The 25,129-nt window shown below is 42.8% G+C and overlaps 2 protein-coding genes across 13 annotated transcripts in view; one reads left to right on the top strand and one right to left on the bottom strand.

Moving 5' to 3' along the window:
* Window positions 1–22,702, top strand: part of oc90 (otoconin 90) — a 35,091-nt gene extending 12,389 nt beyond the window's left edge. The window contains exons 9-22 of one of the 7 annotated variants that reach the window (XM_085140633.1): window positions 478–543; window positions 1,174–1,272; window positions 1,355–1,420; window positions 1,604–1,693; window positions 2,932–3,141; window positions 3,746–3,859; window positions 3,979–4,053; window positions 8,754–8,915; window positions 11,292–11,552; window positions 15,345–15,443; window positions 15,525–15,699; window positions 15,909–16,015; window positions 16,428–16,692; window positions 18,550–22,702. In XM_085140633.1, coding sequence (XP_084996759.1) covers window positions 478–543; window positions 1,174–1,272; window positions 1,355–1,420; window positions 1,604–1,693; window positions 2,932–3,141; window positions 3,746–3,859; window positions 3,979–4,053; window positions 8,754–8,915; window positions 11,292–11,552; window positions 15,345–15,443; window positions 15,525–15,699; window positions 15,909–16,015; window positions 16,428–16,692; window positions 18,550–18,859 — 2,099 coding nt within the window. In that variant the 3' untranslated portion in view covers window positions 18,860–22,702. The remainder of the gene's footprint in view (window positions 1–477; window positions 544–1,173; window positions 1,273–1,354; window positions 1,421–1,603; window positions 1,694–2,931; window positions 3,142–3,745; window positions 3,860–3,978; window positions 4,054–8,753; window positions 8,916–11,291; window positions 11,553–15,344; window positions 15,444–15,524; window positions 15,700–15,908; window positions 16,016–16,427; window positions 16,693–18,549) is intronic. The other 6 variants (XM_085140634.1, XM_085140636.1, XM_085140635.1 and 3 more) reach the window with 6 other exon arrangements.
* Window positions 19,082–25,129, bottom strand: part of efr3a (EFR3 homolog A (S. cerevisiae)) — a 128,388-nt gene continuing 122,340 nt past the window's right edge. For all 6 annotated transcript variants that reach the window (XM_085140645.1, XM_085140644.1, XM_085140648.1 and 3 more), the window contains one exon: window positions 19,082–25,096. In XM_085140645.1, coding sequence (XP_084996771.1) covers window positions 24,991–25,096 — 106 coding nt within the window. In that variant the 3' untranslated portion in view covers window positions 19,082–24,990. The remainder of the gene's footprint in view (window positions 25,097–25,129) is intronic.

The raw sequence follows: 25,129 nt of genomic DNA on the forward strand, positions 1-25,129 counted from the left end.
GATTGTTCAGACCTCCTTTCATCCGTTTGTCCAGATAAAGATGTCACGTCGAGCCGAGCTGCTCGCCGCCTCAGAATCAGGAGAAGTGAAGTGAAGGATGTTATTAAAGCAGAAAAGTTCAGAGGGAGGTTTTTAAACCTGAGGACGGCCGTCTGTCTGAAACTGAAACCACTCTGTTTAAATTATCTGTTACTTTGATGTCAGGAGCAGATTGAACTGTAGATCTGAACAGGATCAGCAGCACGTCGAGGTCCACACGTTACACATATTCACATCTGTAAAGCAGTGTTTACATCCCTGGACTGTTTCTGATCACAAAGGAGATAAAAGAGAGAATATTGGGCTCACGTTGATCCTGCCAACACAAAACCAAACTATATGAAGCATCACGTTAGCGCGTTCAAGTGTTTCCTTCTCTCTGCTTTGTTCGAGTGTATATTTGTGTGGAGAGGCTGAACTTCTCCTGTTTCTCTGCAGATGTTCTCCCAGCAGAAAACACCTCAGAAAGCTTTAATTTCTCCAGCTCGTCCTTCCTGCCAGCAGGTAAAACTCCTGTTTTTATGCTTCGCTTTACTCTGCACGTCTCCAGAGCAGAACAAAGTGAAGTTTCAGGTTTTGGAGAGTTTTAAGATGATCGGAGTGCTCATAAAATGGACCTCCCTCCTCTTCCTTTAAGAATTAATGGAGCGGAAACAGATTTAACAATGTAGTCTGATGGCAGCTTTTACTCACTGCCATTTAAAGGTCAGACGTCTACAATCAGAAGCTCCTAATGAAGCTTGTTTTGGTCTTTAACCAAGAGGAAAACAACAATTTTGATCATGAAATCAGATGTGTGAGAACTAATCGCCTAAAAATAGCACAAACACGGTTATGAGGTTCAGTTCAGTCGCTCCGGTTAGTAAAGCGTGAAGTTTAGCAGGCAGCTAGCAGCTACATACACCCATCAATCTGTCGTTCTAAGACACAGAAAACATTCAGCCTTGATAGTCTTTATTTCAGTGATGGCGCCAGCCTTCGTTGCCTTTTGGTTTCCACACTTTTAAAGCCTCAGTGTGAGCATTTCATTCAGTACATAAAGAAAAATGAGACTCACACATTAAATAAAGCCAGAAAACATCTACCTGCATCCCAGACAGGTGAATGATGAATGAACTGTGACTGTCTCCTCAGCAGGGATGGACCCACCAACAGCAGGCAGGGTGAATAACCAGAGTGACACCGAGGCCATGGAGTACAACCTCAGCACTCCAGCGCCGCTGATGCCTGCTGGTATGACCTCTAATTGGCCCTCGGGCCACAGGTTTAACTCGGCACCATCTGCGTGTTATCCTAATATTTCTCATCTTTCCAGAGGAGCTCGAGGAAGGCGCAGAGGTGGAAGAGGCAGAGATGACACACCTGAGTTATATCTCTAAAGGTAACGGTTACCTCGGTTACCTCACCGTCTCCCCTCCATCCCCTCTCTAGTACTTTTCTAGCAGATTACATTTGCTAGAAGCCGACCGGCGGACAGCTTCCAAAACAGCAGAAATAATTTCCCCGCTGCTCGACTCCTGCTGCTCGATGACTCACTTGGCTCAGACGTTTCCTGCTTTTACAGATCTGAATGAGAGCGCCGCAGAGGAAGCACTCGAGCAGGAAGAGATAAATGGGGATCAGATGACCCACAATCCTCCAGCAATCAGCCGGGGTGAGCCAGAAACACTCGGCGTCTCGATCACGACTGATAAATACAAACGTCCGCCTCGGGCTTAATATAAAGCAGCTCTTTTTATTTCAATGATGCGATGCGCTTTATATGATCCCAGAACTGAGCAGTGATTCATCCGGCGTCTAATTCATAAAAGATTTTCTAAATGAGGAGCGTGTCCTCGTCTGTGGACAGAAGAAAGAAAAGAAAGGAAACTTTCTCGGGTGCAAGTTGGAGCCAGAAAACCTTCATTAAACTGGCTTTTTATGTGCAGAGATATTATTAATCATAATCTCACTTTGGAGCACCACAAAAGAGAAACGTTCAACTTCATCCAGTCAAACTTTAAATGGATATTAGTGTCTCTGACTCTGTTTGTGTGCAACAAAGCTAAAGTATTTATGCAAGGTGCAGTTACAATACAGATCGCTAATAATCATAAAAGCATAACTGATTAAAAGTGGCTGATTTCCCCCCTCAAGGCCACCTGTGGGCGGCTTCCAGCCCCACAGCCCACAGGGAGCTCTGAAACCTGATTAAACACCAGCGTCTTATTTTTCACAAGTGTGTTTATTCCACTGGGTCTCTGATGAAGTTTCCCCACAAGCAAGTTTAAAAAGAAGTTTTTTAGCTGCTTTTAAACCACTGATTTCAAGAAAAGCCTGCAGACTGATGCAAACCCTCCTGTTTTAGTTCCCAGCCTCATACGCTGTACAGCCAGTAGGCCCTGATCACATGACCTCAGGGACCTGCTGGCGTACGCTGGTGATAAATGTCGAAATCAGAATCTTAAAGTGGAGTCTAAAGGTACTGGAACTTTTTGTTTGAAAGGTGAGTCAAAAATTAAGATTAAATTTTCTTTTTTCAGGAAATTAAGATTCCTAAACGAAGATTCAGCAAATGTAGCAAGAAGACACTGTTTCTGTTTTCTCTTCACAAGTGGGAAAATGACTGAACCCTCTATTTTAATAGAGTCTCAGCAAAATCTGCAGGTTAAAAAAACCTCTTGGGGTTTAAAAGAAACATAGAGCTGAACCTCATCTGCATAGCAGTGACAAGAAATGTCCTTAAAAGTGTCAAAATGTGCAGAAGAGGGAGCAGAAACAACAGAATAGAAACTGAAAAGGCACCAAAACGGAACCTTGTGGCACACCGAAGGCAAGAGAAGTGAGAGAGGACTTCAAAAATCCAGACAGAGTATCTGTGATGTGATGACGTTATAATTTTGTCTCTTGCAGATTCAGGTTTGCGCGCTCATGGCGAAGAGACGCCAACTGAAGCAGAATCCGAGCTGACCTCTTCACTGAGCTCCGCCGCTGAAAACACACGAGTGAATCAAACGGGAGCATCAGCGCCGCTCGGTCACATTTTACCATTGACTCCTCCCACTCCTCCTGCAATTCCCAGAGAGCTGACATCAGCAGCCGTGGAAGAATCAGCCGAGACAGGTGATGAAGAAATATTTATCCTTTTATGATGTGTTGATTTTTTTTTTTTATCTCAAATTATAGATGATGCAAAAAGCATTAAAAGGACAGAGGTGTGGTCAAAGCAGGGGCTTAGGGTGGCACCGCCCTCACCCCCACCCCCCATAGAGTTGAAGATTAGATTGTCCATATGAGAAAGTTACAATGAAGCCAAACCAAAGATTGTTCCAAACATTTGTATCTAATTATTTGAAGAGCTTTAGTTGTTTGTCCATGACACTGCCCTCTGGTGGCGGTACACATGTACAACAGTCTGCAGAGCTCCTCGTAGGCCCAGTGCACAGCCATGATGACCCCTTTAAAACATGTTTATGGAGACAGGAGATTCATTCACAATGAAAATCAGCACAACATGATGAATTTTTAACCAGCTGTCAAGTAGTTTGGTTTATTTATGTAGTTTTATTTTTCTGAATTCCTGTGACTGTGGATTGTTTGGGTATTTTTCTTTGTAGGATGTTACTGGCTGGATTGAGATTGTTGTATTTTGCTTGTGTGAGACTCTCTTAGCAGCAGAAGTCAAATAAAGCACTGAAATAAAGCTCTTTTGCCTCCTTATTAACAGGTTTAATCTTAGCCTCAATAACAACCACCACGAGTCCCACTGAGTCATCTGAGGAGGAAGGAAATGGGAAAGAGGAGGAGGACAATGAAGAGGAGCAGGAGTCTGGTGAGCACTGTGAGTTCATACTGTATGACGGGAACTAAAGAATAAATCAGGCCTTTGTGAGTCCCAAAAGACTTCCGTTGGACTCATTGGGAAGTTTGAATATTCATGATTCTTTTCTTCATCCTCAGTCTTTGATGTGCTCAAAACGACAACAATGACAACGGCAACAACACCGTCAGCCCCAAGGAAAACTCCTCACACAGGTCAGTTTGTCACAGGGGGACAGAAATATCAGCTTTATCTATAAAGTGCCACTGCCAACAATTATCAGACTACGAGACAGACAGACAATCATCTATGAGCAGCATTTGGCTGCAGTGGGGAGAAAGAGCTTCCTTTTAACAGGAAGAGCCCTGTGGTACCTGTACAGCCCTCTGTGCAGTTAGGAGGAATTCAACTGTTTAAACCAAAACTGTTTACTGTATCAAGCTGTGAACATCTTTATTTCTTATTGTGAACATGGGAGTCTATGGAGACTGACTCACTGTTGGAGCCTCAAGTGGCCACTAGAGGAACTGCAGTTTTTTCCTTTGAGCTATTCTGCAGCTTCCCTTATGAAGTTATATCAACGGTTTCATGCACGGTCTATAAAAATGGTACGTACAATTTTGTCATAATATTAACCCTTTAAAACCGGTGGGAGCAGGCACGCTCTGTTTTGCGTAACTATTTTTAAATCCCGGTAGCTCTGCAACCACATAAGCTAGCGCAATATTTTTTTTTGCATATGAAACTGGAGGAGTTGTACTTACATCTTATGCCATCAGCTTGTCCTCGGTCACAGTTTCCTTCCACATATAGCTTTGCAAAAACTGCATAAAAAGCACTTGCAGCAACAAAAACATAATATTCCAGAAACACACTTTGCCGATCCAATCAGCTGTTCGTAACACTTCCTACATTGGAATAGACGTCAGCGCGAACTTTTGCATGTCCTCCATTACCTGCCCGAAACCGGAAGTGACGTCATTTTCACGGAAATGTAGTTTTTTTTTTTTACCATATAGCCTCATGAGCCTATACTGGTGTTTTTAAAAGTTATCTTCGACCTTATGACTTTCTGTGTGGTTTCTGGGATGCTTAGGACTCATATTGCACTGCTGGAAATAGTTTATTTTGATGCATATGCTGCTTTTTGGCAAATTTGCATTATAATATTTATTTTCGTTTTTCCTGCAGTATATAAAAATTGGTGTATTTCAAAAACAAAACTATGAAGACACTCAAAATAAATTTCCTGTGGTAGGAAACTATTTTGTGCAACTTTTTTGTATTTACAGTTTTGAGGGATAAGCCTCTTAAATTTCTCTAACTAGAAATATATGTTAAAAAAACAAAAACGATTTTCAATTTTTTTGTCATTTATTGCACTTTTTTGCAGTTTATGTAATTACTATGCACTTAATGCAGACATATTATTAAAATCTGGGCTATAATGGTTGTATTGATGTATAGCAACTTGAAATGCTCCCAAAAATGGCTCCACAGCATGTAAACATATAATATAAGCTCTGGCGGACTTGGTTCTATGGTCTTAAAGGGTTAAACTTTGACCCTCTCGCTATAAGGATGGCCAGGAAGGATATTCTGTCCTGCGTATTGCGGCGTATAACAGGATGGAGTAGTACCTCCTGGTATTTGACCAACTATGACATATGTATGCTGAAAAATGCAGCCTAAGCAAAAATACTAAAAGCTGCAGTTCCTCTAATGTCCACTTGAGGCAGGCTCCAAAATTGTGTCAGTCGCTGTAGACTGACATACACAGCAGAAATAAACATATTAACACGCTGCTGCAGAAATGGTTTTGGTCTCTATGAATGGTTTAAACCATTGCACATGTACAGGGAAGGTGAAAGTTTACAGTTTATGCTTATCAATCGAGCTAGTTAGCTTTAGCTGTTGACATTAGCAACCACCATCGTATTCAATTATGGTGACTTGTTATGAAAATCTGCAGTTTTTCAGAATGCTAACAGTGAGGCGTTAAAAATGCAGAGTCCAGAAATCAGTAAGCGATGTCACAATGGCTGATTCCATCTTTTAAATACAGTTTCTTTTCGTGTGATAAAATGAGTCTGTGCGACTCCTTTGTGGGTTTTTAAGTTGTACAACACAGAGGAGGAAGGTGTGACTCTAATAGACGCAGGCACTTCACCGGGAGTCTTTGTCCTTCAAATAAAAGAGACGTGATGCGGATTTAGACTCTTTCCTCGCCGCTGCTTCACAAACACACCGAGAGCTGCCAAATGGTTTGATCGAGTGTCACAACCCCGCTGCAGAGTAAAAAACATGTAACTACTGAAGTGGTTATTTTCCTCTCCTCGGCGTCTGCAATTACGCAGCGAGGCTTTGACAGGTGTCTGAGGGGCCTCGCTCGCTCAGAAATCACCGGGTATATTTTTAATTCCAAGAAGAAGAAGAAAAAAGACCAATTGCAGCTCTTTTCTTTAATGCCGGCGTTAATCAAGTGGATTGCATTAACGTCTCACTTCTGACAGCCTTTGTGTCGCGCTCTCTTCAGAAGGTGGAGGAGGTGTCAGCTTCACATTAACACCAGCACCACCTCCAGCTTCACGGGAGAGAGGGGAGGGAGGTGTCCGAGCCCCGCTGAAGGTCAGCTTGCGTTTCTTTAGCAACAAGCAGGCGTTTCATTACGGAAACTTTCAGAGGAGGAAAAATCTGACCTTAATGTACAGCGAAACATTCAAGGATGTTTGCTCTTTGGCTGCGTGCTCTTCAGAGCTGCCGATTTTCTTAGTTTGGCTGTTTCCACGTTTCTAGTCCTCATTCCTGGTGAAACTAACCTAGTTTCCAGCAATTTTTCTCAAACATCAGCCTCCTACTGACAAACATGTACGTTCTTTACAATTTCAGGAGAACTAGTGAGATGGGAAACAGCCAGTGTGGTTCAGTTGAGGTGCAATTTGTGGGGAAAAGAATCGGCGTGGAGGGTTTTCATGTTTTAGAGACATTTGTGGGCCTGTAGACTTTGAAGCCTGGTGTCTTATTACTGCTGCCACTGTAACAATTACAGAATAATTTAATTTCAACCTGACAAAGTAAATGTAAAAGCACTTTTTAGGTATTTTAAAAGCTACTAGAAGCGAACAGCATATTAAAAAAAAACCCAAACTGCAGGACTTTATGTGCAAAACGTTTGCGTCCTTCGTTAAAGAGATGTCAGCTGAAGCTGAACTAAAGCTGGGCTGTACTTTAGTGTAATACCAGTGTGAACCACAAGATGGTGCAAAGTGTCTGGTGAAGACAGAGGCAGGGATAAAAACATTAGTCCACGCACAAAAACACTGAGACACATCGAATCAGCTTTAAAACGCTGCCCTCTGGTGGCGAAAGGTTTACCTTCCACAGAAGATCATTAAAATAAGCGCAACACGTTCTCACTCCCAAAGCGTAACATTTTACGCTAGGTGACAAATCGTCAACATATTACGTTTTCGCCTACCCACCACGTTCCTAAATGACGACCTCGGGAAAATGAGGAAATATGAGAACCGTATGGACTCAATCTACACATGTTCGCCCTTTTTCTTCAAATCACTTAGAAACACGCTATTTAACATCATTAAAGTCATGGTTAACCTCAGGAAAAAGGTTATGGTTAGGGCTAGGGATAAGGTTAGGTTTAGGGCTGGAATACAGGGCTGGAACGTCTATTACCGCGGGAGCGTCATTGCACTGGATTTCGGCCATAACCCGCCACGTACCATAAGAACGCCGAAGGTCTCCTTTCACGTTCCTCAGGAACGCCGCGGGACGTGACAAAACGTCAGCATGTTACGCCTCGGGAGTGAGAACGGGCTGATAAGCAACACTGATGATTGCATTTGCAAAAATATTTAAGTTTTGGCACAAAAGTTTGTCCTTTGCTCGTGCAGACAAACATAAACGATGTTATTTTAACATGCCAGAAGTGCTCGGCCCAGCCGCAGGTGCAGCTGAACTTTAATATCAGAATATTCACAATGTAGCAACACAGCAAGCTGTCAGCATACACATCAGTGTATATCACAGCGAGCAGCGAGCTCCCTGCAGCTTCCCAAAAAATCCTCCTGTTATTAGACTGAAAGTGAACACGGCGATTATCGAAACAGCAGAGGCCTGCTGACCCGTCACCAGCATATTCATCCACAGCCTTTAAAGCGACTCATTGAAGGAAAAAAAGCTCCGGCTCCCCCCCACAGTGTACTCTTTCTTGTGCAGCTATTTTCTCCCTGAATCTTTTTCCACGCTGCATCACCCACTGAGCGACGGACTTTCTGGCTTTTAATGTGTATAAAACTGTCATCTAGTTTAATATTGTAAGGTACAGACCTGAAAATATCATGGAAATAAACCTGATAACTCAACAATGAGCAGCACTTGGTGCAAAAATAAAAAAGTCTGTGGCAGAACGAGGCACAGATCAGATCACTGAGTACAGAGAACATAAAAGCTGTAATGATTCACCGTTTCGTCAACTTTGCCCCAAAACAAAGTTCAAAATCAGTGTTTCCTGCATGTTTCACAACATTACGGCTTCATTAATCACGTTGCTTCATGTTGCAGGCTAAATAACCAAAAACAAAGTCAAAGCTACATTTTTACTACGATAACAAACAGAGCGCTACGCCTGCCACGGACCTTCGTGCACACGTGTCAGCGCCACAGCGTGGTTGGTTTCTTGTTGCAGCTGCTGTGCAGGTCCAGGTGATCTCTCTCCTCAGTAAGAGAACAAAGCATTACAGTAAAAAAAATTAAAGAATAAATAAAAGAAATAAATAAAAATAAAATTAAAAGAATTTCATGTGGCTCAGACATCAGCCTCTGCTGGAGTTTGAAGCAGGAGTCGATGTTCGAGGGCTGATTAGGGAGCGACTCCTCACTCTCACCTGCTTCCCAGGCCCACAGATCACAACCAGAGTCACAACACAGGCCTCAACCAGCAGCTCGCTCCCACAAACCAAACCGGCGAGAACCACCACCCCTCCTGACGACTCATCAGATGCCACACCTCCTCTTCCTCTTCCTCCTGCTGCTGCTGCTTTCAGTCTTCAGAGTCGAGGTGAGAAAGGCCCAGCTCGCCCCGCCCCGATGGGGATGAATTAGCATTTAAGCCGACCTGTGGGTGTGAGAATTTAACGACATGTTTGCACCGTCTTTGAAATTTGCATCAGTGGCATGAAATGTCAGGATCACTTCAATCTGCAGGAGCCGGCTCATCGGTGATGTGTGGGGAATATTTAAATGAAGCGAGGGGAGCCACGAAGCCTCCGGGGTGATCTTCACAGCACGTTTTCCTTTTGTTCTGTGGCTTCAACACAAAAATAGTTTTTGTTTGTTTTTAGATTTACAGCTTTGAAAGTTTTGCTTTCATCCCAGAACAGCGGGCGGTCCACTGAAGAAGATTTCCAAGTTTCCCATTAAAGACGGATTCTGTGGTGGATTCAGACGGACAGCTTCCAGTTTAGCTAGAAGTGTTTAACTTTATCCATCAGGGTAACTGCCAGTCAAAGTTTAGACTCATTTATTCTAAAGTAAGCCCTCGGCTTTAACCTCTTAGGCTCATATACTGGACTCTTTGCGTTACATTACACCATGGGTGCAGTGGGTAGCTGGATTGCTGACTTTACAGGAGGGATCTAAGGCTTGTTTGAGTAATTCAGATTTCTGCTGCCACTACACAAGATGGACTTCAGTTTTTATGGCTTTAAACATTTATAGTTTTATTTATACAATCTGATATACGAGATCAGAAAGTGAAAAACCTCAGCTGTCTGTGTTGTTTACCATCTTCTCAGTGAGACCAGAGCAATGCAAGTTTCACTGCACGCCATTAAATCATTTTCCAGGGTAAAACTGATGAGCTGAACCTGAACTGGTGCCAACTTTGTCCTCTTCCCCCAAATAAAAAAAACAATTTTTGATTCAATTCAATGTTATTTATATAGAGCCAAATCACAATAACAGTCACCCCAAGGCAAGCACTTTGGCGACCAGAGATGGGCAGTAACGCGTTACTGTAATCTGATTACTCTTTTCAAGTAACAAGTAAAGTAAGGGATTACTATTGCAAAAACGGTAATTAGATTACCGTTACTTTCCCGTATGAACGCTGCGTTACTGCGTTACTAAAACCGTGATTTTTTGCGAGAACGTCTCATGACAGTGACGTAAGCGAGTGCGACGTTCGTGACAACAGCTGTGTGCAGATCAACAATGGATCATATATCGAGTGCAGAGAGAGTATGAGCGTGCAGCGTTTAAAGCGTGGAAGTACTGACCTTACTTTGAGTTTGATTCCATAAAAAGTGACAAAAACATTAGTGTCCGTTGTGCGTGGGAAGAAAACTTCTTTTTACAGCAAAAAAACCCTAAACTTCCAAACAAGCACCGAGTAGCTACGACGTAATGGGAAACTCACAGAGAAACTCGCGGATTCTTCCACTGACCGCTGCACACCTGCACCAGGGTAAACCTCCGCCTACCCCACTCCTGCTTTACAGGTGAAAATAGAGCAACAGGACCGCTAGTCTTTGACTTTATTTATTTTCTGCTGTGTTTTACTTGCATCTATTTGAAAGACTGAGTGTAAACACACAAAATATTTTATTTTATGTGCTGGAATGTGCAGAAAATAGGTTTAAATGTTAAACTAATTTCTTCCAGTCAGAGAATGTTGCAGATAATTAAATTTTTGCTTGATGCATAAAGTTAAAAGATTAAAACTAATAAAACAAGTTTTAAAAAGAGACTTTTCCATTTGATTACAGTTTGTATGATGATTATGTAGAAAAAGTAGAATTGGGCTGAAAGATCTATCACTTTATCACCTATTCAGGTTGTAAATCGTGTTTTTAAAAAGTAACTAAGTAATTAATTACTTTTGAAAATAAGTAGTCAGTAAAGTAACTGGATCACTTTTTTGGGGAAGTAATCAGTAATTAGTTACTGATTACTTTTTTCAAGTAACTTGACCAACACTGTTGGCGACAGTGGGAAGGAAAAACTCCCTTTTAACAGGAAGAAACCTCAGACAGAACCAGGCTCAGGGAGGGGCGGGGCCATCTGCTGCAGGTGAGAGAAGGATGACAGATTGGAGTAAGTTTCAGCATTTTCAAAGAGGTACGAGTAAAAAGAACCTAACAGGAGAGATCTAAAGACAGCCACCACAGACCAGAGGTGCACGAGGAGATGACCCTGAATGTGAGATCGACCAAATCAGGGCTGGTAGCAGAGTGGAATCATGGGAATGTGAGAGTAGCTTCCTGTACAGCAGCAGCATTACATGTGCGTGCAGAGGCACCGTGTGGAGCTGAAACCTGTGACTGTTCGAATCACGTTCTCACAGTGAGGGGCCGTGCTCCTCAACGTCTCAGTGAGTCAACCTGCACGATGGGATTCCTGCAGAAAGCTGACGGCTACCGTTCTGTCGTTTCAGGTGAAACGCTCCCAACATCTGCATCAACCACATCTTCGTCAGCGGCTACGGTGAGAACCATCACAGAGACGACACAGAGGAGACCGGCCACCTCCGTCACACCGCGGTGGGAGGTCCACACCCGAAGCACAACAGCAGCGGTGTTAAAACCTCCGCCACACTCCACCGCCGAGGCTGGATCCGAGGAAAAGACCGGAACAATGATGGTCAAACCTCCGAGTGTGGAAGGAGAAGAGGAGGACGACTCGCGGGAGAAAGACGGTAAAGTCTGACCAGACGCTGGTTAAACTTGATAAAATGCAACATTTTCCCCATCAGGAGGCCTTCTGCCTTTCTCCTGTCTGACCTCTTCGCTCTTCTCTGACTCGACAGGTTAAATGAAAATTCAGATGAAATGAATAAATTAAGCATGTTTCTCTCAGGGGTTCAATAAAGTTAATTATGTTTAACAGGGTTATGGAAGTTAAATTAAGTAATCTGTGACCTGTAGTGACAGCCAGGCTCATAACTGACAGGAACAATAAACATTATTTTAATAATATCGAGGTCTAAGCTGCGAAATAGGAACAGAAAGATCCCCAAAGGAGCAAACACACGAACACACAGCGAACGTCTAAGTGCTGATGGGGTGGGAATGAGGCTTTTTTAGATTACATTTGCTGAAACACTGGTTTGTTAAGCTCAGAGGTATAAAACAGGAAAAACATTGTTTTTAACTCTGTGGAAAAGACAGAATAACCGACTGCTGTGCAGAAGCAGGTCAATAAATGTAGAAGAATAGAAAATTAAAACTGAAACTCCCAACTTTGAATCTAATATTTGAGATTTTAAGTACAAAAACACAGAAATGGGCAGCGTTTTACAAGCAGGTGTGTCGTTACTCTTATTTCTTATTAGCGCTACGCTCATTTCCTTTTACCAGGACGCCATCAAAAAAGAGTGTTTGTACTTTGCAAAAGTACCTTAAACCTGCATCTATGTGGAGGCCACCAGAGGGCGACGGTGTGGCTGCACGTTCCAGACTCAGTCACTCATTCTGGGTCATGTTTTTGCAAATAAATTTAGTAAATCTCGGTTGCATTAAAAAAAAAATGGAGGATTAGCATTTTCATTGGCACAAGTCATTAGCCAATGAGCATCAGTGTTGGTCAAGTTACTTGAAAAAAGTAATCAGTAACTAATTACTGATTACTTCCCCAAAAAAGTAATCCCGTTACTTTACTGATTACTTATTTTCAAAAGTAATTAATTTCTTAGTTACTTTTTAAAAACAGGATTTACAACCTGAATAGGTGATAAAGTGATAGATCTTTCAGCCCAATTCTACTTTTTCTGCATAATCATCATACAAAATGTAATCAAATGGAAAAGTCTCTTTTTAAAACTTGTTTTATTAGTTTTAATCTTTTAACTTTATGCATCAAGCAAACATTTAATTATCTGCAACATTCTCTGACTGGAAGAAATTAGTTTAACATATAAACCTATTTTCTGCACATTCCAGCACATAAAATAAAATATTTTTTGTGTTTAAACTCAGTCTTTCAAATAGATGCAAGTAAAACACAGCAGAAAATAAATAAAGTCAAAGACTAGCGGTCCTGTTGCTCTATTTTCACCTGTAAAGCAGGAGTGGGGTAGGCGGAGGTTTACCCTGGTGCAGGTGTGCAGCGGTCAGTGGAAGAATCCGCGAGTTTCTCTGTGAGTTTCCCATTACGTCGTAGCTACTTGGTGCTTGTTTGGAAGTTTAGGGTTTTTTCGCTGTAAAAAGAAGTTTTCTTCCCACGCACAATGGACACTAATGTTTTTGTCACTTTTTATGGAATCAAACTCAAAGTAAGGTCAGTACTTCCACGCTTTAAACGCTGCACGCTCATACTCTCTCTGCACTCGATATATGATCCATTGTTGATCTGCACACAGCTGTTGTCACGAACGTCGCACTCGCTTACGTCACTGTCATGAGACATTCTCGCAAAAAAAATCACGTTTTTAGTAACACAGTAACGCACCTTTCCTACGGGAAAGTAACGGTAATCTAATTACCGTTTTTGCAATAGTAATTCCTTACTTTACTCGTTACTTGAAAAAAGTAATCGGATTACAGTAACGCGTTACTGCCCATCTCTGATGAGCATGCAGTTCAACTGGCAGACCCGCTGCTCCTCAACAAGATGGTGCGAACGCTTATCTCGAGTCTCAGAAACAATCGGGTGATGTTACCATAGCTACGTCCCTGTTTTATAGTGTCAGTGGGACACGTGGACTCACTGCGCCATCTTATGGTAAAAACTGGTATTGCACAAATGTACAGCTCCGTCCTAGCTCAGCTTGAGTTGCTCACTCTTCTGCCGTCTCAAGCCAATCCTCCAGAACCTTTAGTGCCAGATCCTGCAGCCCTGTAAATGTGGCTTTTTTAAAAATCACATCAGTGGATCCATGCCAGGCGATGGGAACACCTTTTTATACTGTGAAGTCTTTAATTCTTGCAGATGTCCAAACAAGATGATTAGGAGTGTAGTAGCACCTAGAGACGATTGAGTATCAATAAAGTTTAGCGATTTGTAAACTGGCAAAATTACAACAAAGTAGATGAACGATTGAGGCGACTGCCAGTAGGAATGACGGATCCTGTTGGCTGACATGTGAGGGGATGGTAACTAGGGCTGGGTATCGTCACTGATTTCTAGAATCGATTCAATTCCGATTCACAAGGTCCCGAATCATTCGATCCACGATTCGATTTAATTCGATTCGATTCGATTCAATTCGATTTGAATCTGGGAAATTTTGACAGTCAGAAATATTATAATTCAGATCAGTACATTTACATATTTTTGTATCAATAAAAAGGAAGCTGACACTTTCCAGACTTTATCAAAGGTGTGAGCATCACAGCAGAGGCCTTTGTGTCAAAGTAGCTGAAGATAAAACATAGAAACACATGAAGGTGATTTTCCTGGCCTGGGATTTAATAAAAATATTCTGCAGTACATCAAAAACGAAAGAAAACCATTAATCAACACATGAACGTTACCTCTGAAGTTACAGCGGTTTTATTAGAGACATGGCTTAGCGTTTTGCATTTTGCATAATTTTAAAAAGTTGAAATTTGTTCAATATTGAACGGCAGAAATTAGGTTTTCTTTTCGGAAGTAAGTAAAACGAAAAAAAAAAAACGTCGGCTGACAGCGCTGTAAACAACGGTAGACTTGTGGGTAACAAGCAAGCGAATAATGCAGAAAACAGACAGACAGGGAGAGAGAGAGAGGGAGAGAGAGAGAGCTGTGCATGAAGTGTGATTTTAACGTGGTGGAAGCAAAACAGCAAAAGTAAGAGGGAATTCATGATGATGTTTATGTGAAGCGTAGTTTGGATCTTCTTTTGCTGCTGGTTCGGTCAGTATTGAGAGAGATAAAACTAACAGCTTTATGATCAGCGCAAAAAGGGCGTAAACACACAGCGCGGACCCGCGGATCAGAATCAGCGAGCTGTCGGCTTTCAGCCCCGACCGTCAGCTGAGAAAGGCGACATCTCACTGATTCTGATCCATCGGCAGGTCCGCGCTGTGTGTTTACATTTTTGTGCAGAATCCGTGTTCCTGCTCTCATTTACTGTCTTAGCTGTTTGGTGGTTGTTGAAATTTTGTGATCTTTCACCTGAGATTCTGGCATTTCGGGCAAAATAAATTTATATTAAAAAAATCGATTCAGGATTTTAATGAATCGATTTTATGTTATCCAAGCCAGAATCGATTTTAATCGATAAATCGATTATAAAAACCCACCCCTAATGGTAACGCATTGGGTGGAGCTACATCCATTACTGACCAACGATTAGCTACAACGCTTTAAATGTGGAACAGTGCTCCTCACCTGATTATCAAACTGGGAGTTGCGGTTGAAATGTCTTTCTGTATTATTTCACTGAACTTCCACAGATCCATGTAAACGTCAACCATCTTTGACTCTGTGCTTCTTCCTCCTCTTCTGAAGCTCGTGGCCTCTGCTCGGAGGTCACGCTTTTTTAAATGTACCGTTTTTCTGTTGGCAGACTGGTTCACTCCTCAGAGGAGGGCGGTGCCGTTCTTCGCCTGGTCCCTGCTGGAGTCTGTTGGGCTGACTGACATAGACCTGCAGCCAGACACCAAAGGTAACCACGGATAGCTGCGCTTCCAAAGTCTGAGTGGAGCTCTTCACTGATGGCTGAGCTGAGATCTTTGCGTCCTCCCAGCAGAATGCAGTCGCTCCTTCAGCGTGTACGCCAGCGACGGTCAGTCCAGGCGGGAGATGCCGGCGCTGGGGGAGATGCTCCACTGCCTGACGGGACGCTGCCCACACGAGTACGAGATGTACGGCTGCTACTGTGGACAGGAGGGCGGCGGCCAGCCTCTGGATCAGCTGGACAGGTGAGCTGTGTCGGGAATAACAATCGGGACTGTCCATGAAGACGCCGACAGCTGCGTCAGGGTTACCCGATTCTCCAAAACAGTGCGATAGTTATCAGCGCACAAATACATCTGCTGCTTTTCACATCCTTCATACGTTCATGGTGTTATGGTCCAAAGTTTGAGTGTCTGAGTGCTGCTGATGACTGACTCCTGCTGGTCTCCATCAGGTGCTGCTTCTTCCATCATTGCTGCCTGAAGCAGATCAGCTCGATGGGCTGCAGGCTGGAGAGGAAGCTCAACGCTCAGATCTCCTGTGAGAACGCGAAACCACGATGTGAGTACAGCAAATCCCTCGAAACCCAAGTCTGCTGCACTGCTGACATCAAATAGTTTCACACCTGATTCTCATATTAATGTAAATATTTAACCTGCAGCTGCCACAGAGGAAGAAAAAACACGGTTCACCTTCTAAATCTAGTGAGAAACGATTTCCACTGTGGGGAGGTTCTCTGGTCTTCCTGCAGATTCATGTTTTCTGAAAAGCTGTTTATGAAACTTTATACTGAGCTTCTGTTGGTGTATCCAACATTTAGCTATAATTAATTTATTTAATCCTTGGAGAGCCATGAGTTATTTTCCCCTCCAGTATAAATTAGAGCTGATGGGACCTGATGATGTGTAGTCAGCTCAGCTTCCTCTAAAGCGCTTGTCAGCCTCTCCATCTGATCCCTCCTCACTCTGCTCAGGTCAGGGAGTCACCGTGTGTGACAAACTACAGTGCGTATGCGACAAAACCACAGCAGAGTGCATGGCGGCCGCACACTTTAACCACAGCCTGCCGGCGCCGCAGTGCCACGGGTCGACGCCCCCCTGCCGCCGAGCCAGCAGACCCCCCAAACCTCTGAGGGTCTCCCCTCAGTCCAGCGAGGAGTCGGACATGGAGGTCGGGGACGCCAGCAGTGAGGAGGACACGGCTGCGAACACACCTCCACCTCTGCAACCTCCTCACAGGTGAGCTTTTTATTTACAGCAGGAAAAGCAGGTGAACGTGTCCGAAAGTGATGATTCAAACTAGAGATGGCACGATACCACTTTTTTATGTCCGATACCGATATCATAAATTTGGATATCTGCCGATACCGATATGAATCCGATATAGTGTTTTTTAATCAATAAAACTGTTTTTTAATATTTTGCTGCTTTTTGTATAAGTTAATACTCAAGTTAAAAAAAAACAAAAAAACACTAAAGCTATTCTGTTATACCTGTATGTAAAAAAACACACTGCACCCAAAATATTTCATAGTTCAGCAACACTGATCAATCTAATAAACTTAAACCTGCTCCATCCTCCCTATTCTGGTATTTTAAAGAGTACTTAGCAGAAATATTAAGCAACCTAACTAATAGGGTTGCAAACTCCCAGCAAAAGAAAAAAAAAAATAGGGAACCACCCCCCACCACCCTCCTCCTCATGATGCTTAATCAACGTAATCAACTATAATTTGATGCAGTGTGGAAAAAAAAATGCACAGAAATCAGTCATTTTTCTACAATAATTAAATAGATTCAACATCTTTCTTCAACAGAACTGCAGACTGCACAGATGGTTCCCAAAGGAAAAAGTAGTATAGCTTACTAGGGTATATTAGACTTAACAGTTACTATATACAGTAATGGACTTCTATATGTTTTACATCAGATTAAAACGGGTGTAAGATTCAGATAATTATTTATTAAAAGCTCGACATTTTAAATGAGAATAAGAAAGAAAAGTATGTCTTTGTGCCCCCTTTTCTCTGTTCATGCCCTATCGGCCCCCCTGGCTAAACTTTGCTAGATCCGCCCCTGCACAGTTACCAGCTGTCAGCTGCATAGAAAAAGATCCTGGTGTAGAAATAATATTAAATAAATTAACAACAGCTTATCAAGCTTAAACGTGCTGCTGTTGTTCAGCCGCTGGTTTCCTCTTTCTGGTGCAAAGTGGCCCAAAAACAAAGAAGAGAGACGGACTCTCGACAGAAAAGCCGATCAGCTGATCATTGATCAGTTTCACAAGTAGCAGAGAGAGAGAGAGAGAGAGAGGCAGTCGCTCTATATATCTGTTGTTAAGCTTAAAGCTGGAACGCTTTACAAACATTCAGAGATGAACTTACACACTTGCTTTACTTCTCTCCGGGAAAACTTCCTCAGAGATGAAATGTTTGCTAGCAACGCTACAAATACACACAGCTGCTCTATCACGTGACCACACTGCTGCGACGCGCTACGTTTATGAGCCGAGTTACGTCGTGTCGCAAGTTTTGTGAGGAGCTTTTTTGATATTTAATGGATCAGATTACATTTTTCAATTTTTCTCCGATATCCGATCCAGTAATTTACGTCAGTATCGGACCGATACCGATACGTAATATCGGATCATCCATCTCTAATTCAAGAGATGGACCGATCCGAAGATGGTCCATCAACATTTGTTAATTTCGTAGACAAATTAACAACATTTGTTAATTTGTCTACGAAGATGACAAATTAACAACATTTGGAATTAAGATTTATTGAATATTTCCATGTAATCAAATGGAGCTTCAACAAACACCGACACAAAGTTCGTCCGGTCAGTGTCGTGCTGATTATCAGATCCTTTGATCTTTCAGCTGCTACTTTGTTTCCACTTTTACATCATTTAAAAACAGATTTGCAGACGCTAATGTCAGAAATCCACAAAATGAATTTCTCACTGTTTTTCTTAATAAAGAAAATTATATAGATAATTTTCTTTATTTTTTTTCATGCAGTACTGGTCCTAATTTTATATTCTAATATCATAACACAAACAACATGAAATTAAAAACAAATCTCTCTCCGCAGCCATGACAGCTCCCACCTGAAGGACGCCGAGAAGTCGACTCCTTCTGCTGGATCACCCGGAGACGTGACACATCCTCCTCCTCTCGCTCCCCCTCCTGCTGCCTCCAGTGAGGAGAGCGGGGAGCGACCGACACTCAGCGGGGTTCAAACCCAGAACCTGAGGCCGAGTGCAGGGCAGGGCCAGGGGCAGCAACCGGGAGACAGAGAGGAGGAGGAGGAAGAACAAGAGGGTGGAGAAGAAGAGGAGGAGGAGGAGGAAGATGGAAAAGAAGAAGAGGAGGAAACAGAGAAAGAGGAGGAGGAAAAATAGAAGCTATGTTCTCTGTGACAGTCGTGATGTTGCTGTGTCACAAGCTGGACTCAACATTTTCTGACATCTTTGATTCAAAAACGAAGAAAATCATTTTATTTACGTTGATTTTTTTAAACACATGAAATGAATCTGTTGAATAAATGACGGCAAACACGCCTCTCTGAGATCTTCCTCTGATCGGTTCAGAGAGCCGACAGTAATAAAGACACGACGACTCAACAGCTTTGATAGAAACACTTTAATCTCAATGCACATTTTTCTATTTCAATAGAGGCTTTGTAATGAAGCGCTGAGGCTCTGCTGCTGCCGAGCTTCACAGAAATAATGTGCACTGAACGCTTTATGGTTTTGTTCAGTCGATGAATCAAAATGGAAAATAAAACATGAAACTACTTCCAGCTTCTTACGTTTCCTGCTTTTCTCCGTTCCACGTGATCGGGAACTGAGATTCGGATGTTTCTGGAAGTCCCTTTGAATTTCTAAGACCAAATTAATCAAACGTGACAAGATAATCTAAACTCAGATACTTCCTGACTCACTGGAGCTTTGTGCAAGCAGCAAATCCAGGTTTGGGAAAAGTGCAGTTCCTCTTATGTCCACTTGAGGCTCCAGAAGCAGCTGAGGTCACGTAGCTGTAGTTTTGTCATTGAGATGAAAAGTTGAAAGAACAATGAAGGTGAACGCGTGAAGCAGCAGCGGGAGCCTCAGCGCCATCTAGTGGTTAAAACCATCAGTGTGATTGAAACAAAGCCGAGCTATAGCAAGTTTGTCACTGTGAACACGGACGCGACGCCTTTAATCTCTAAAACTGGCACAAAAATACATCAGAAACATAAAAAAGAACATCATCTTCATCGGAAGCTTTTTTTTTTTTGTTCTTGACATTTTACAGCTGGAAAAAATCCATCTTGAAAGGTGAAGAGTTCGTCACGTGACTCAGATCACCAATCAGGAGGGAAACTTTTCACAGCTCCACAGAGATCATTTCATCAAAAATACTTCTAAGATCTGTTTGTACCAAACACACATCGGTGCCGATTTATCTCTGCTATAGTACCAGGTACACAGTGATCAAAGTGCAAACACAACATCATATTTTACCGTAACGGTTATTAACTGTTCAGCATTTTTACTTTAAAGTTCATTAATACATCAGCTGGTACTATTTGAATGATTGCTTGAGCTGAATCGGTTGAACATACCGTCCATTTATCAGAAGTAGAGCGGCTCTTTCGCAGACCGACTGCTCCGACATCATTTACAGACTTCACATCAGCCGGTGTTAAACTTTTCGGCTCAGAAACACAGACTCGGATCCAGATTCACAAAACCCGTCTGAAGGTGAGCTCCTCCGGTACCCACAAGGTTTAGACGGCTTTACTGATACCGCTACCGATGAATGTTTATACGAAAAAACAAACTTCCAATCAGATCCATGAGCGTTTAATTCCAGTGAACATCGGATTTGACTGAGATACGAGTTTTTAAGTAATCTGTGGAAATGCTGGTGCTGTTGAATCAAAATTAAAAGTGCGCTTGGCTACGATCCCTTGTAGGCGTTATTTCCTGTCAATAAGTTTAGCATTAATTCAGACACGACGCCGAGCTCCTCCGGCGTCATCAGCTGACGCATTAAATAAAGACATTTTAAATGAGCTCGTGTTATTTAAGCCACTGAACCAGCCTACAGGCTGAAGCAGCATCTGCAAGCCGCTTTGCAACCCCCACCCATCTTTTCGTGCTGCTTCTGACTAAATCTGGGAAAAGCAGAGGACTTTTTTTCCAGTATAATTCTTGTAGGACATTCATCCGACCTCTGGCAAATTGAAGGTGGAATTGGGACAACCGGGCATCTTGATTAACAGAGAAACCAACGTTTGAGGCTTATGCAGATTACAGGAGTTTTCCAGGAGAAGACCACCAAGAGATGGTCTTCAAACGTAGGAGGTCACATATGGGAATACACAGTTTTCCGACTATTTTGGACCCAATTTTAAATGATTTTAGTGAATCTGGAGCCGATTCTTCAACCGGGACCATCTGAGAGTTTCAGGTCTGAAGGTTGAGCCTGAGCCGCCACAAAAATAAATCTGGATCTTAACATTAGCAGATTGCACTGATTTACTCCTTTATCCAAAAATAACCAACATCTGGCTCTACATATAATATTCATTCATTTTTCATTATTTTTGAAATGGTATAATAGAATCTACAGTTGAAAAAATAAAAACGAGACCATCTCCCCCACACTGCAACATCCCGCTGAAACCTGAACCATCGAGGTAAACGACAAAAAAACTAGACGAGTATAAAGAATTCAGCATTTTGTCCTCGTCTTAGAAGAAATCTCCCAACCTCTAAAATCTCTGCTAGGCAACAATGATACGTGATGCATAAAATGTACAAAAATATATGATATATATGATATATATACTGCTGCGACGACACATTCATGAGAGGAAGATATCATGTATTCCAGCCACATCTAAACCCGACTTCTCTCTAAAGCCCAACTTCAGGATCCGGCCGTTAAAGAGCTCGTTTAGATTTAGTTTCAGCATTTGATCCCAGTCCCGTCCCTCGGAGGGTCAACGACGATGACTGAAGTTAAAGAGCCATGCAGTTAGTTCATATAAAGCATGTTTTTTAAAAGCTATGATTCTACGATGTTAAAGCACGAGAGTTTAAAGCTAAGACATTATGTTGCGTAGATGTGCACAGAAAAAAAACAGCAAGAGACTTTTCTGCTCATTGTTTCCAGTGAAAAGTCTGGAACCTACGTTTCACACAGTACAATGATTAGACACGTAATACTTATAGAACAGATTTAACCTCCAAACAGCCACTGGATTATATCTGGTTAGGGTTTGGTTAAAGACCTTAAGACCTTTCAATTTCTCAAAAATGTGCCTTCTTGGCATTTGGCTACAACAAAACCCTGACCGGGTCGCTGGTGCCCGATGGCTGTTAAGAGGTCAAACCCACCCTGTTGCTGGTTATCGATACGTAAGCGGCAATCGGAGAAGATGAACGGTCAGCAACCGTGAAGGTAAAGGAAAGGAAAGTGGGACTGCTTTGATGTGCAAGGTAAGGGTCACGTTTTATCACCTCGATGCTGGTCGTGAACTTTTAAAAGCCTGTAGTAAGTTTGTATCCAGACACACAATCGCTTTGTTGCCCACGGTGACAGCTGGTTACTTGCGGCTATCTGGTTCCCTAGGCAACCACCTTGGTAACATTGTTTGACATCATGTGCCAATCAGCTTCTTTTCTCCACCTCCACTGGCAGTCGAAATTCTATCATAAGTTGCTGTAACTTTTGAAATTTGTCTGTTTGGCACAACTGAGTGTTAAAGTGGACACTACCCCGGACCTGGGTCACTGACCATGTTTAAGAAAACAAGAAGGTACCCGAGCACACCTGAGAAGCTTTAAGATGCCATCTGCAGAAGAAGAAGATGTGAAATCAATTGAAATCTTAAATTCTTGTTTTTGTTGTAGCTTTGCTGGCTCCAGAGGAAGTGGAGTATAGAGTAATTCACCATAACGACGGGATCACAACGCAACGTTCTGCAACATTCAATACAAACAAATTACAATATAAGCAAAGAAGAAAAAGAATCCCTAAAAATTTGGCATCAGTATTTATGTCGACTTTCCGTGAGCAGCCAACGTTTCATCTCTGAATTTCTTCTGCTTCCTGTCCTGCAGCTTTCGTGACCCTGGCCTTGCACACATCCAAACAGCTGCACGAGCTCAACTGTACAGATGTGACGCTGCGATGTGATCAGGACGGTCGCACCAAACCTGCACTCGTCACGTATCCAGATCAAACATTCACAAACTGCTTGGCCTCGACCCGATGCTGAAAAACACACATTTACTAACAAAGTTTCTCAGATTTGTGAGGCTCGTGTTGGTGATGCCAAACAGACGTCCAGCATCTCTCATTCAGAAACACAACCTGCGCTCGAGAAACTCATTTCTCCTTCGCTGACGAGCCGAACACACCAATCAGCTCTGAGTGAAAGGAAGCGCCGACCTTCAGCCTCCAACAGCTGCTCGCACCAAACAGAGGCAGCAGGTATCTTCCTCCAGCTGGAGGGATTTTCTTCCCACGCTGAGCTCAGATCAGAGGAAAACACTGATAACCATCTGCTATTACAGATCGCAGCTGCACCACGTACGAATCCTCCCGTTCCCACAGCGCCTCCTGTAACCTGTTTTGGAAATAAATCACGGCCCTGCGATAACTCTTGAAAATGCAAGGATGATTAAATCCTCCAAAATGTCAGTGCTTTGTATCGCCGGGGCTGAGGATGGATATTAATATTAATGCGTCCGGCGGGGAGGTTAACTTTGATGCTGCCGGTCGCTTCGTTTTGGAATGAAAAACTCCACCATATGGCTCCTCGCGGGATACGAACAACAGCCTTTTTAGATTGAGACGTTTTAAAATCAAACTTCTGTGTTTGGCAATGAAACAGCTTTGTTTTGTTTTTTTAAGGCTGCCATCAAAGCTGTGAGCTGATTCGTTCACAGAAAGCAGGCGTGTGCAGGGACCACAGCACAAAGTCAAGGAGCTGGATGAGATTCATCTGCAGCCAACACGCTGCCTGCAGCTCCCCCATATCAGGAAATATTACAAAGCTTTAATTTTACTTACACACAGGCCTGTAACTGTGATCATTAGTCCTTTCTAAAATCATCAGCTCCGCCACAAGAACTTTACAGAAACTTTACAACAACTTCTCTAAGGACCATCGTCAAAGCCACAGACTGTATATTAAAGATGGACGTAGCTCCCGTATCTGAAAGGTTTGAAATCTTTGACAATAAAACGCAACGACGTCAGTAAACACTGAGCTCAGATTGTAGTTTCATTTTATAAATCACGTCCTCATCACTGTAACATTAAGCTGCCAATATGGACGCACGAAAGACTGCAGTTCCTTTCACGGCCACCTGAGGGCGACTCCAGCAGTGAGACAGTCCTCAGACTCTCGTGTTGAAGCTTTCAGTAGAAATAAACGCGACTACATCCTGATTAGATTAAAAAACTGTTTTTTAAATAATTCATCTGGATACAGGAGACGTGGTTGCTCTGATCATGTGACTACATTATGACATCATCCAAATGTGGAGCTCAAAACCAGACACTGATGTCTCGGTGGCTCTTTCCATCTTTATTATACAGTCTGTTGATTTTGTCCACCTGTGGCTACTGTACTAGTGGAGTATACAGTCTTAGTTCCACCATTTGGTAATCCACTGTCAAAGCTCCCCACTAAATTGACACACTGACTATGTCCATCTTTTAAAGAGTCTCAGGTGGCAGCTGATGGACATGAACGCTCCTCTTGACCTTCCTCTTACAGACTCACGCCTCTCAGAAACGATCACGTCATCACCAAACACGAGCGAGCCCATTTCCACTCGTCCAAACGTCGACTCTTCAGCTTTTGAGTGTCGCTGCCAAGCAGTTCGAGTATTGCCGTCATTGAATTTATTCATAAGAACTCAGCTGAAGTCATTTGTGACACTTTTATCTTAAACAGCAAAGACTGAAGATTAGAGCGAAGAGCTGAGGAGCAGCGAGCCTGAAACTAAACTGCTTTCTACCACCACTTATTTAATTTTCATAGCTGACGGCTAATATATATATGTATATGTTTTATTGCACATTCCTACTAATCAGTGACGGCACCGACGGCTACTGACAGGAGACAGATAGTTGTTAGGAGGCAGGAGCTGCGTTTGTGAGCCTCACGCTGCTTTTTTAAGAGAGCGTATGTACAAGGAGTGAAGCTTTGGCTGGACTGGAACAGAGCAGCAACGTCTGATTCAGCAGAAATGCACTAAAACCTCAGAGTGGAAGCAGTTTATGGTTTTTTTGTTGTTTTTTGTTCTCGGTGACTCAAAAGTTCAGTTTGGCTTCAGGGACGCGAGTCAGGAAACAAAGTGTGGCCAATCAGAGCAGCGCGAGTCAAGACGGGAAACGGGATTTCAACTTCGTCCCTGACGGCGTCCCCGCCACCTGAACGGAGGAGACTGGAGTGCAGATGTGAGTGTGTTGTTCTTTCTGTGCATTTTCAATGTTGCGTGTGAGCTGGTTTGTGGATGTGCGTTCAGTAGACACACAGGTCTGGGAACTTCATCTCGTAGACGGGGACGGACTGATGCTGGGTGTGTCCCGCTGAGATGGAAACCACTCCGGACGGGCTGGGAGGAGGCCTGGTGAGGGGGCGTGAAACAGGATATTAAATT

The sequence above is a fragment of the Neolamprologus multifasciatus genome, chromosome 18 (assembly GCF_963576455.1).
Source record: "Neolamprologus multifasciatus chromosome 18, fNeoMul1.2, whole genome shotgun sequence".
Lineage (NCBI taxonomy): Eukaryota > Metazoa > Chordata > Actinopteri > Cichliformes > Cichlidae > Neolamprologus > Neolamprologus multifasciatus.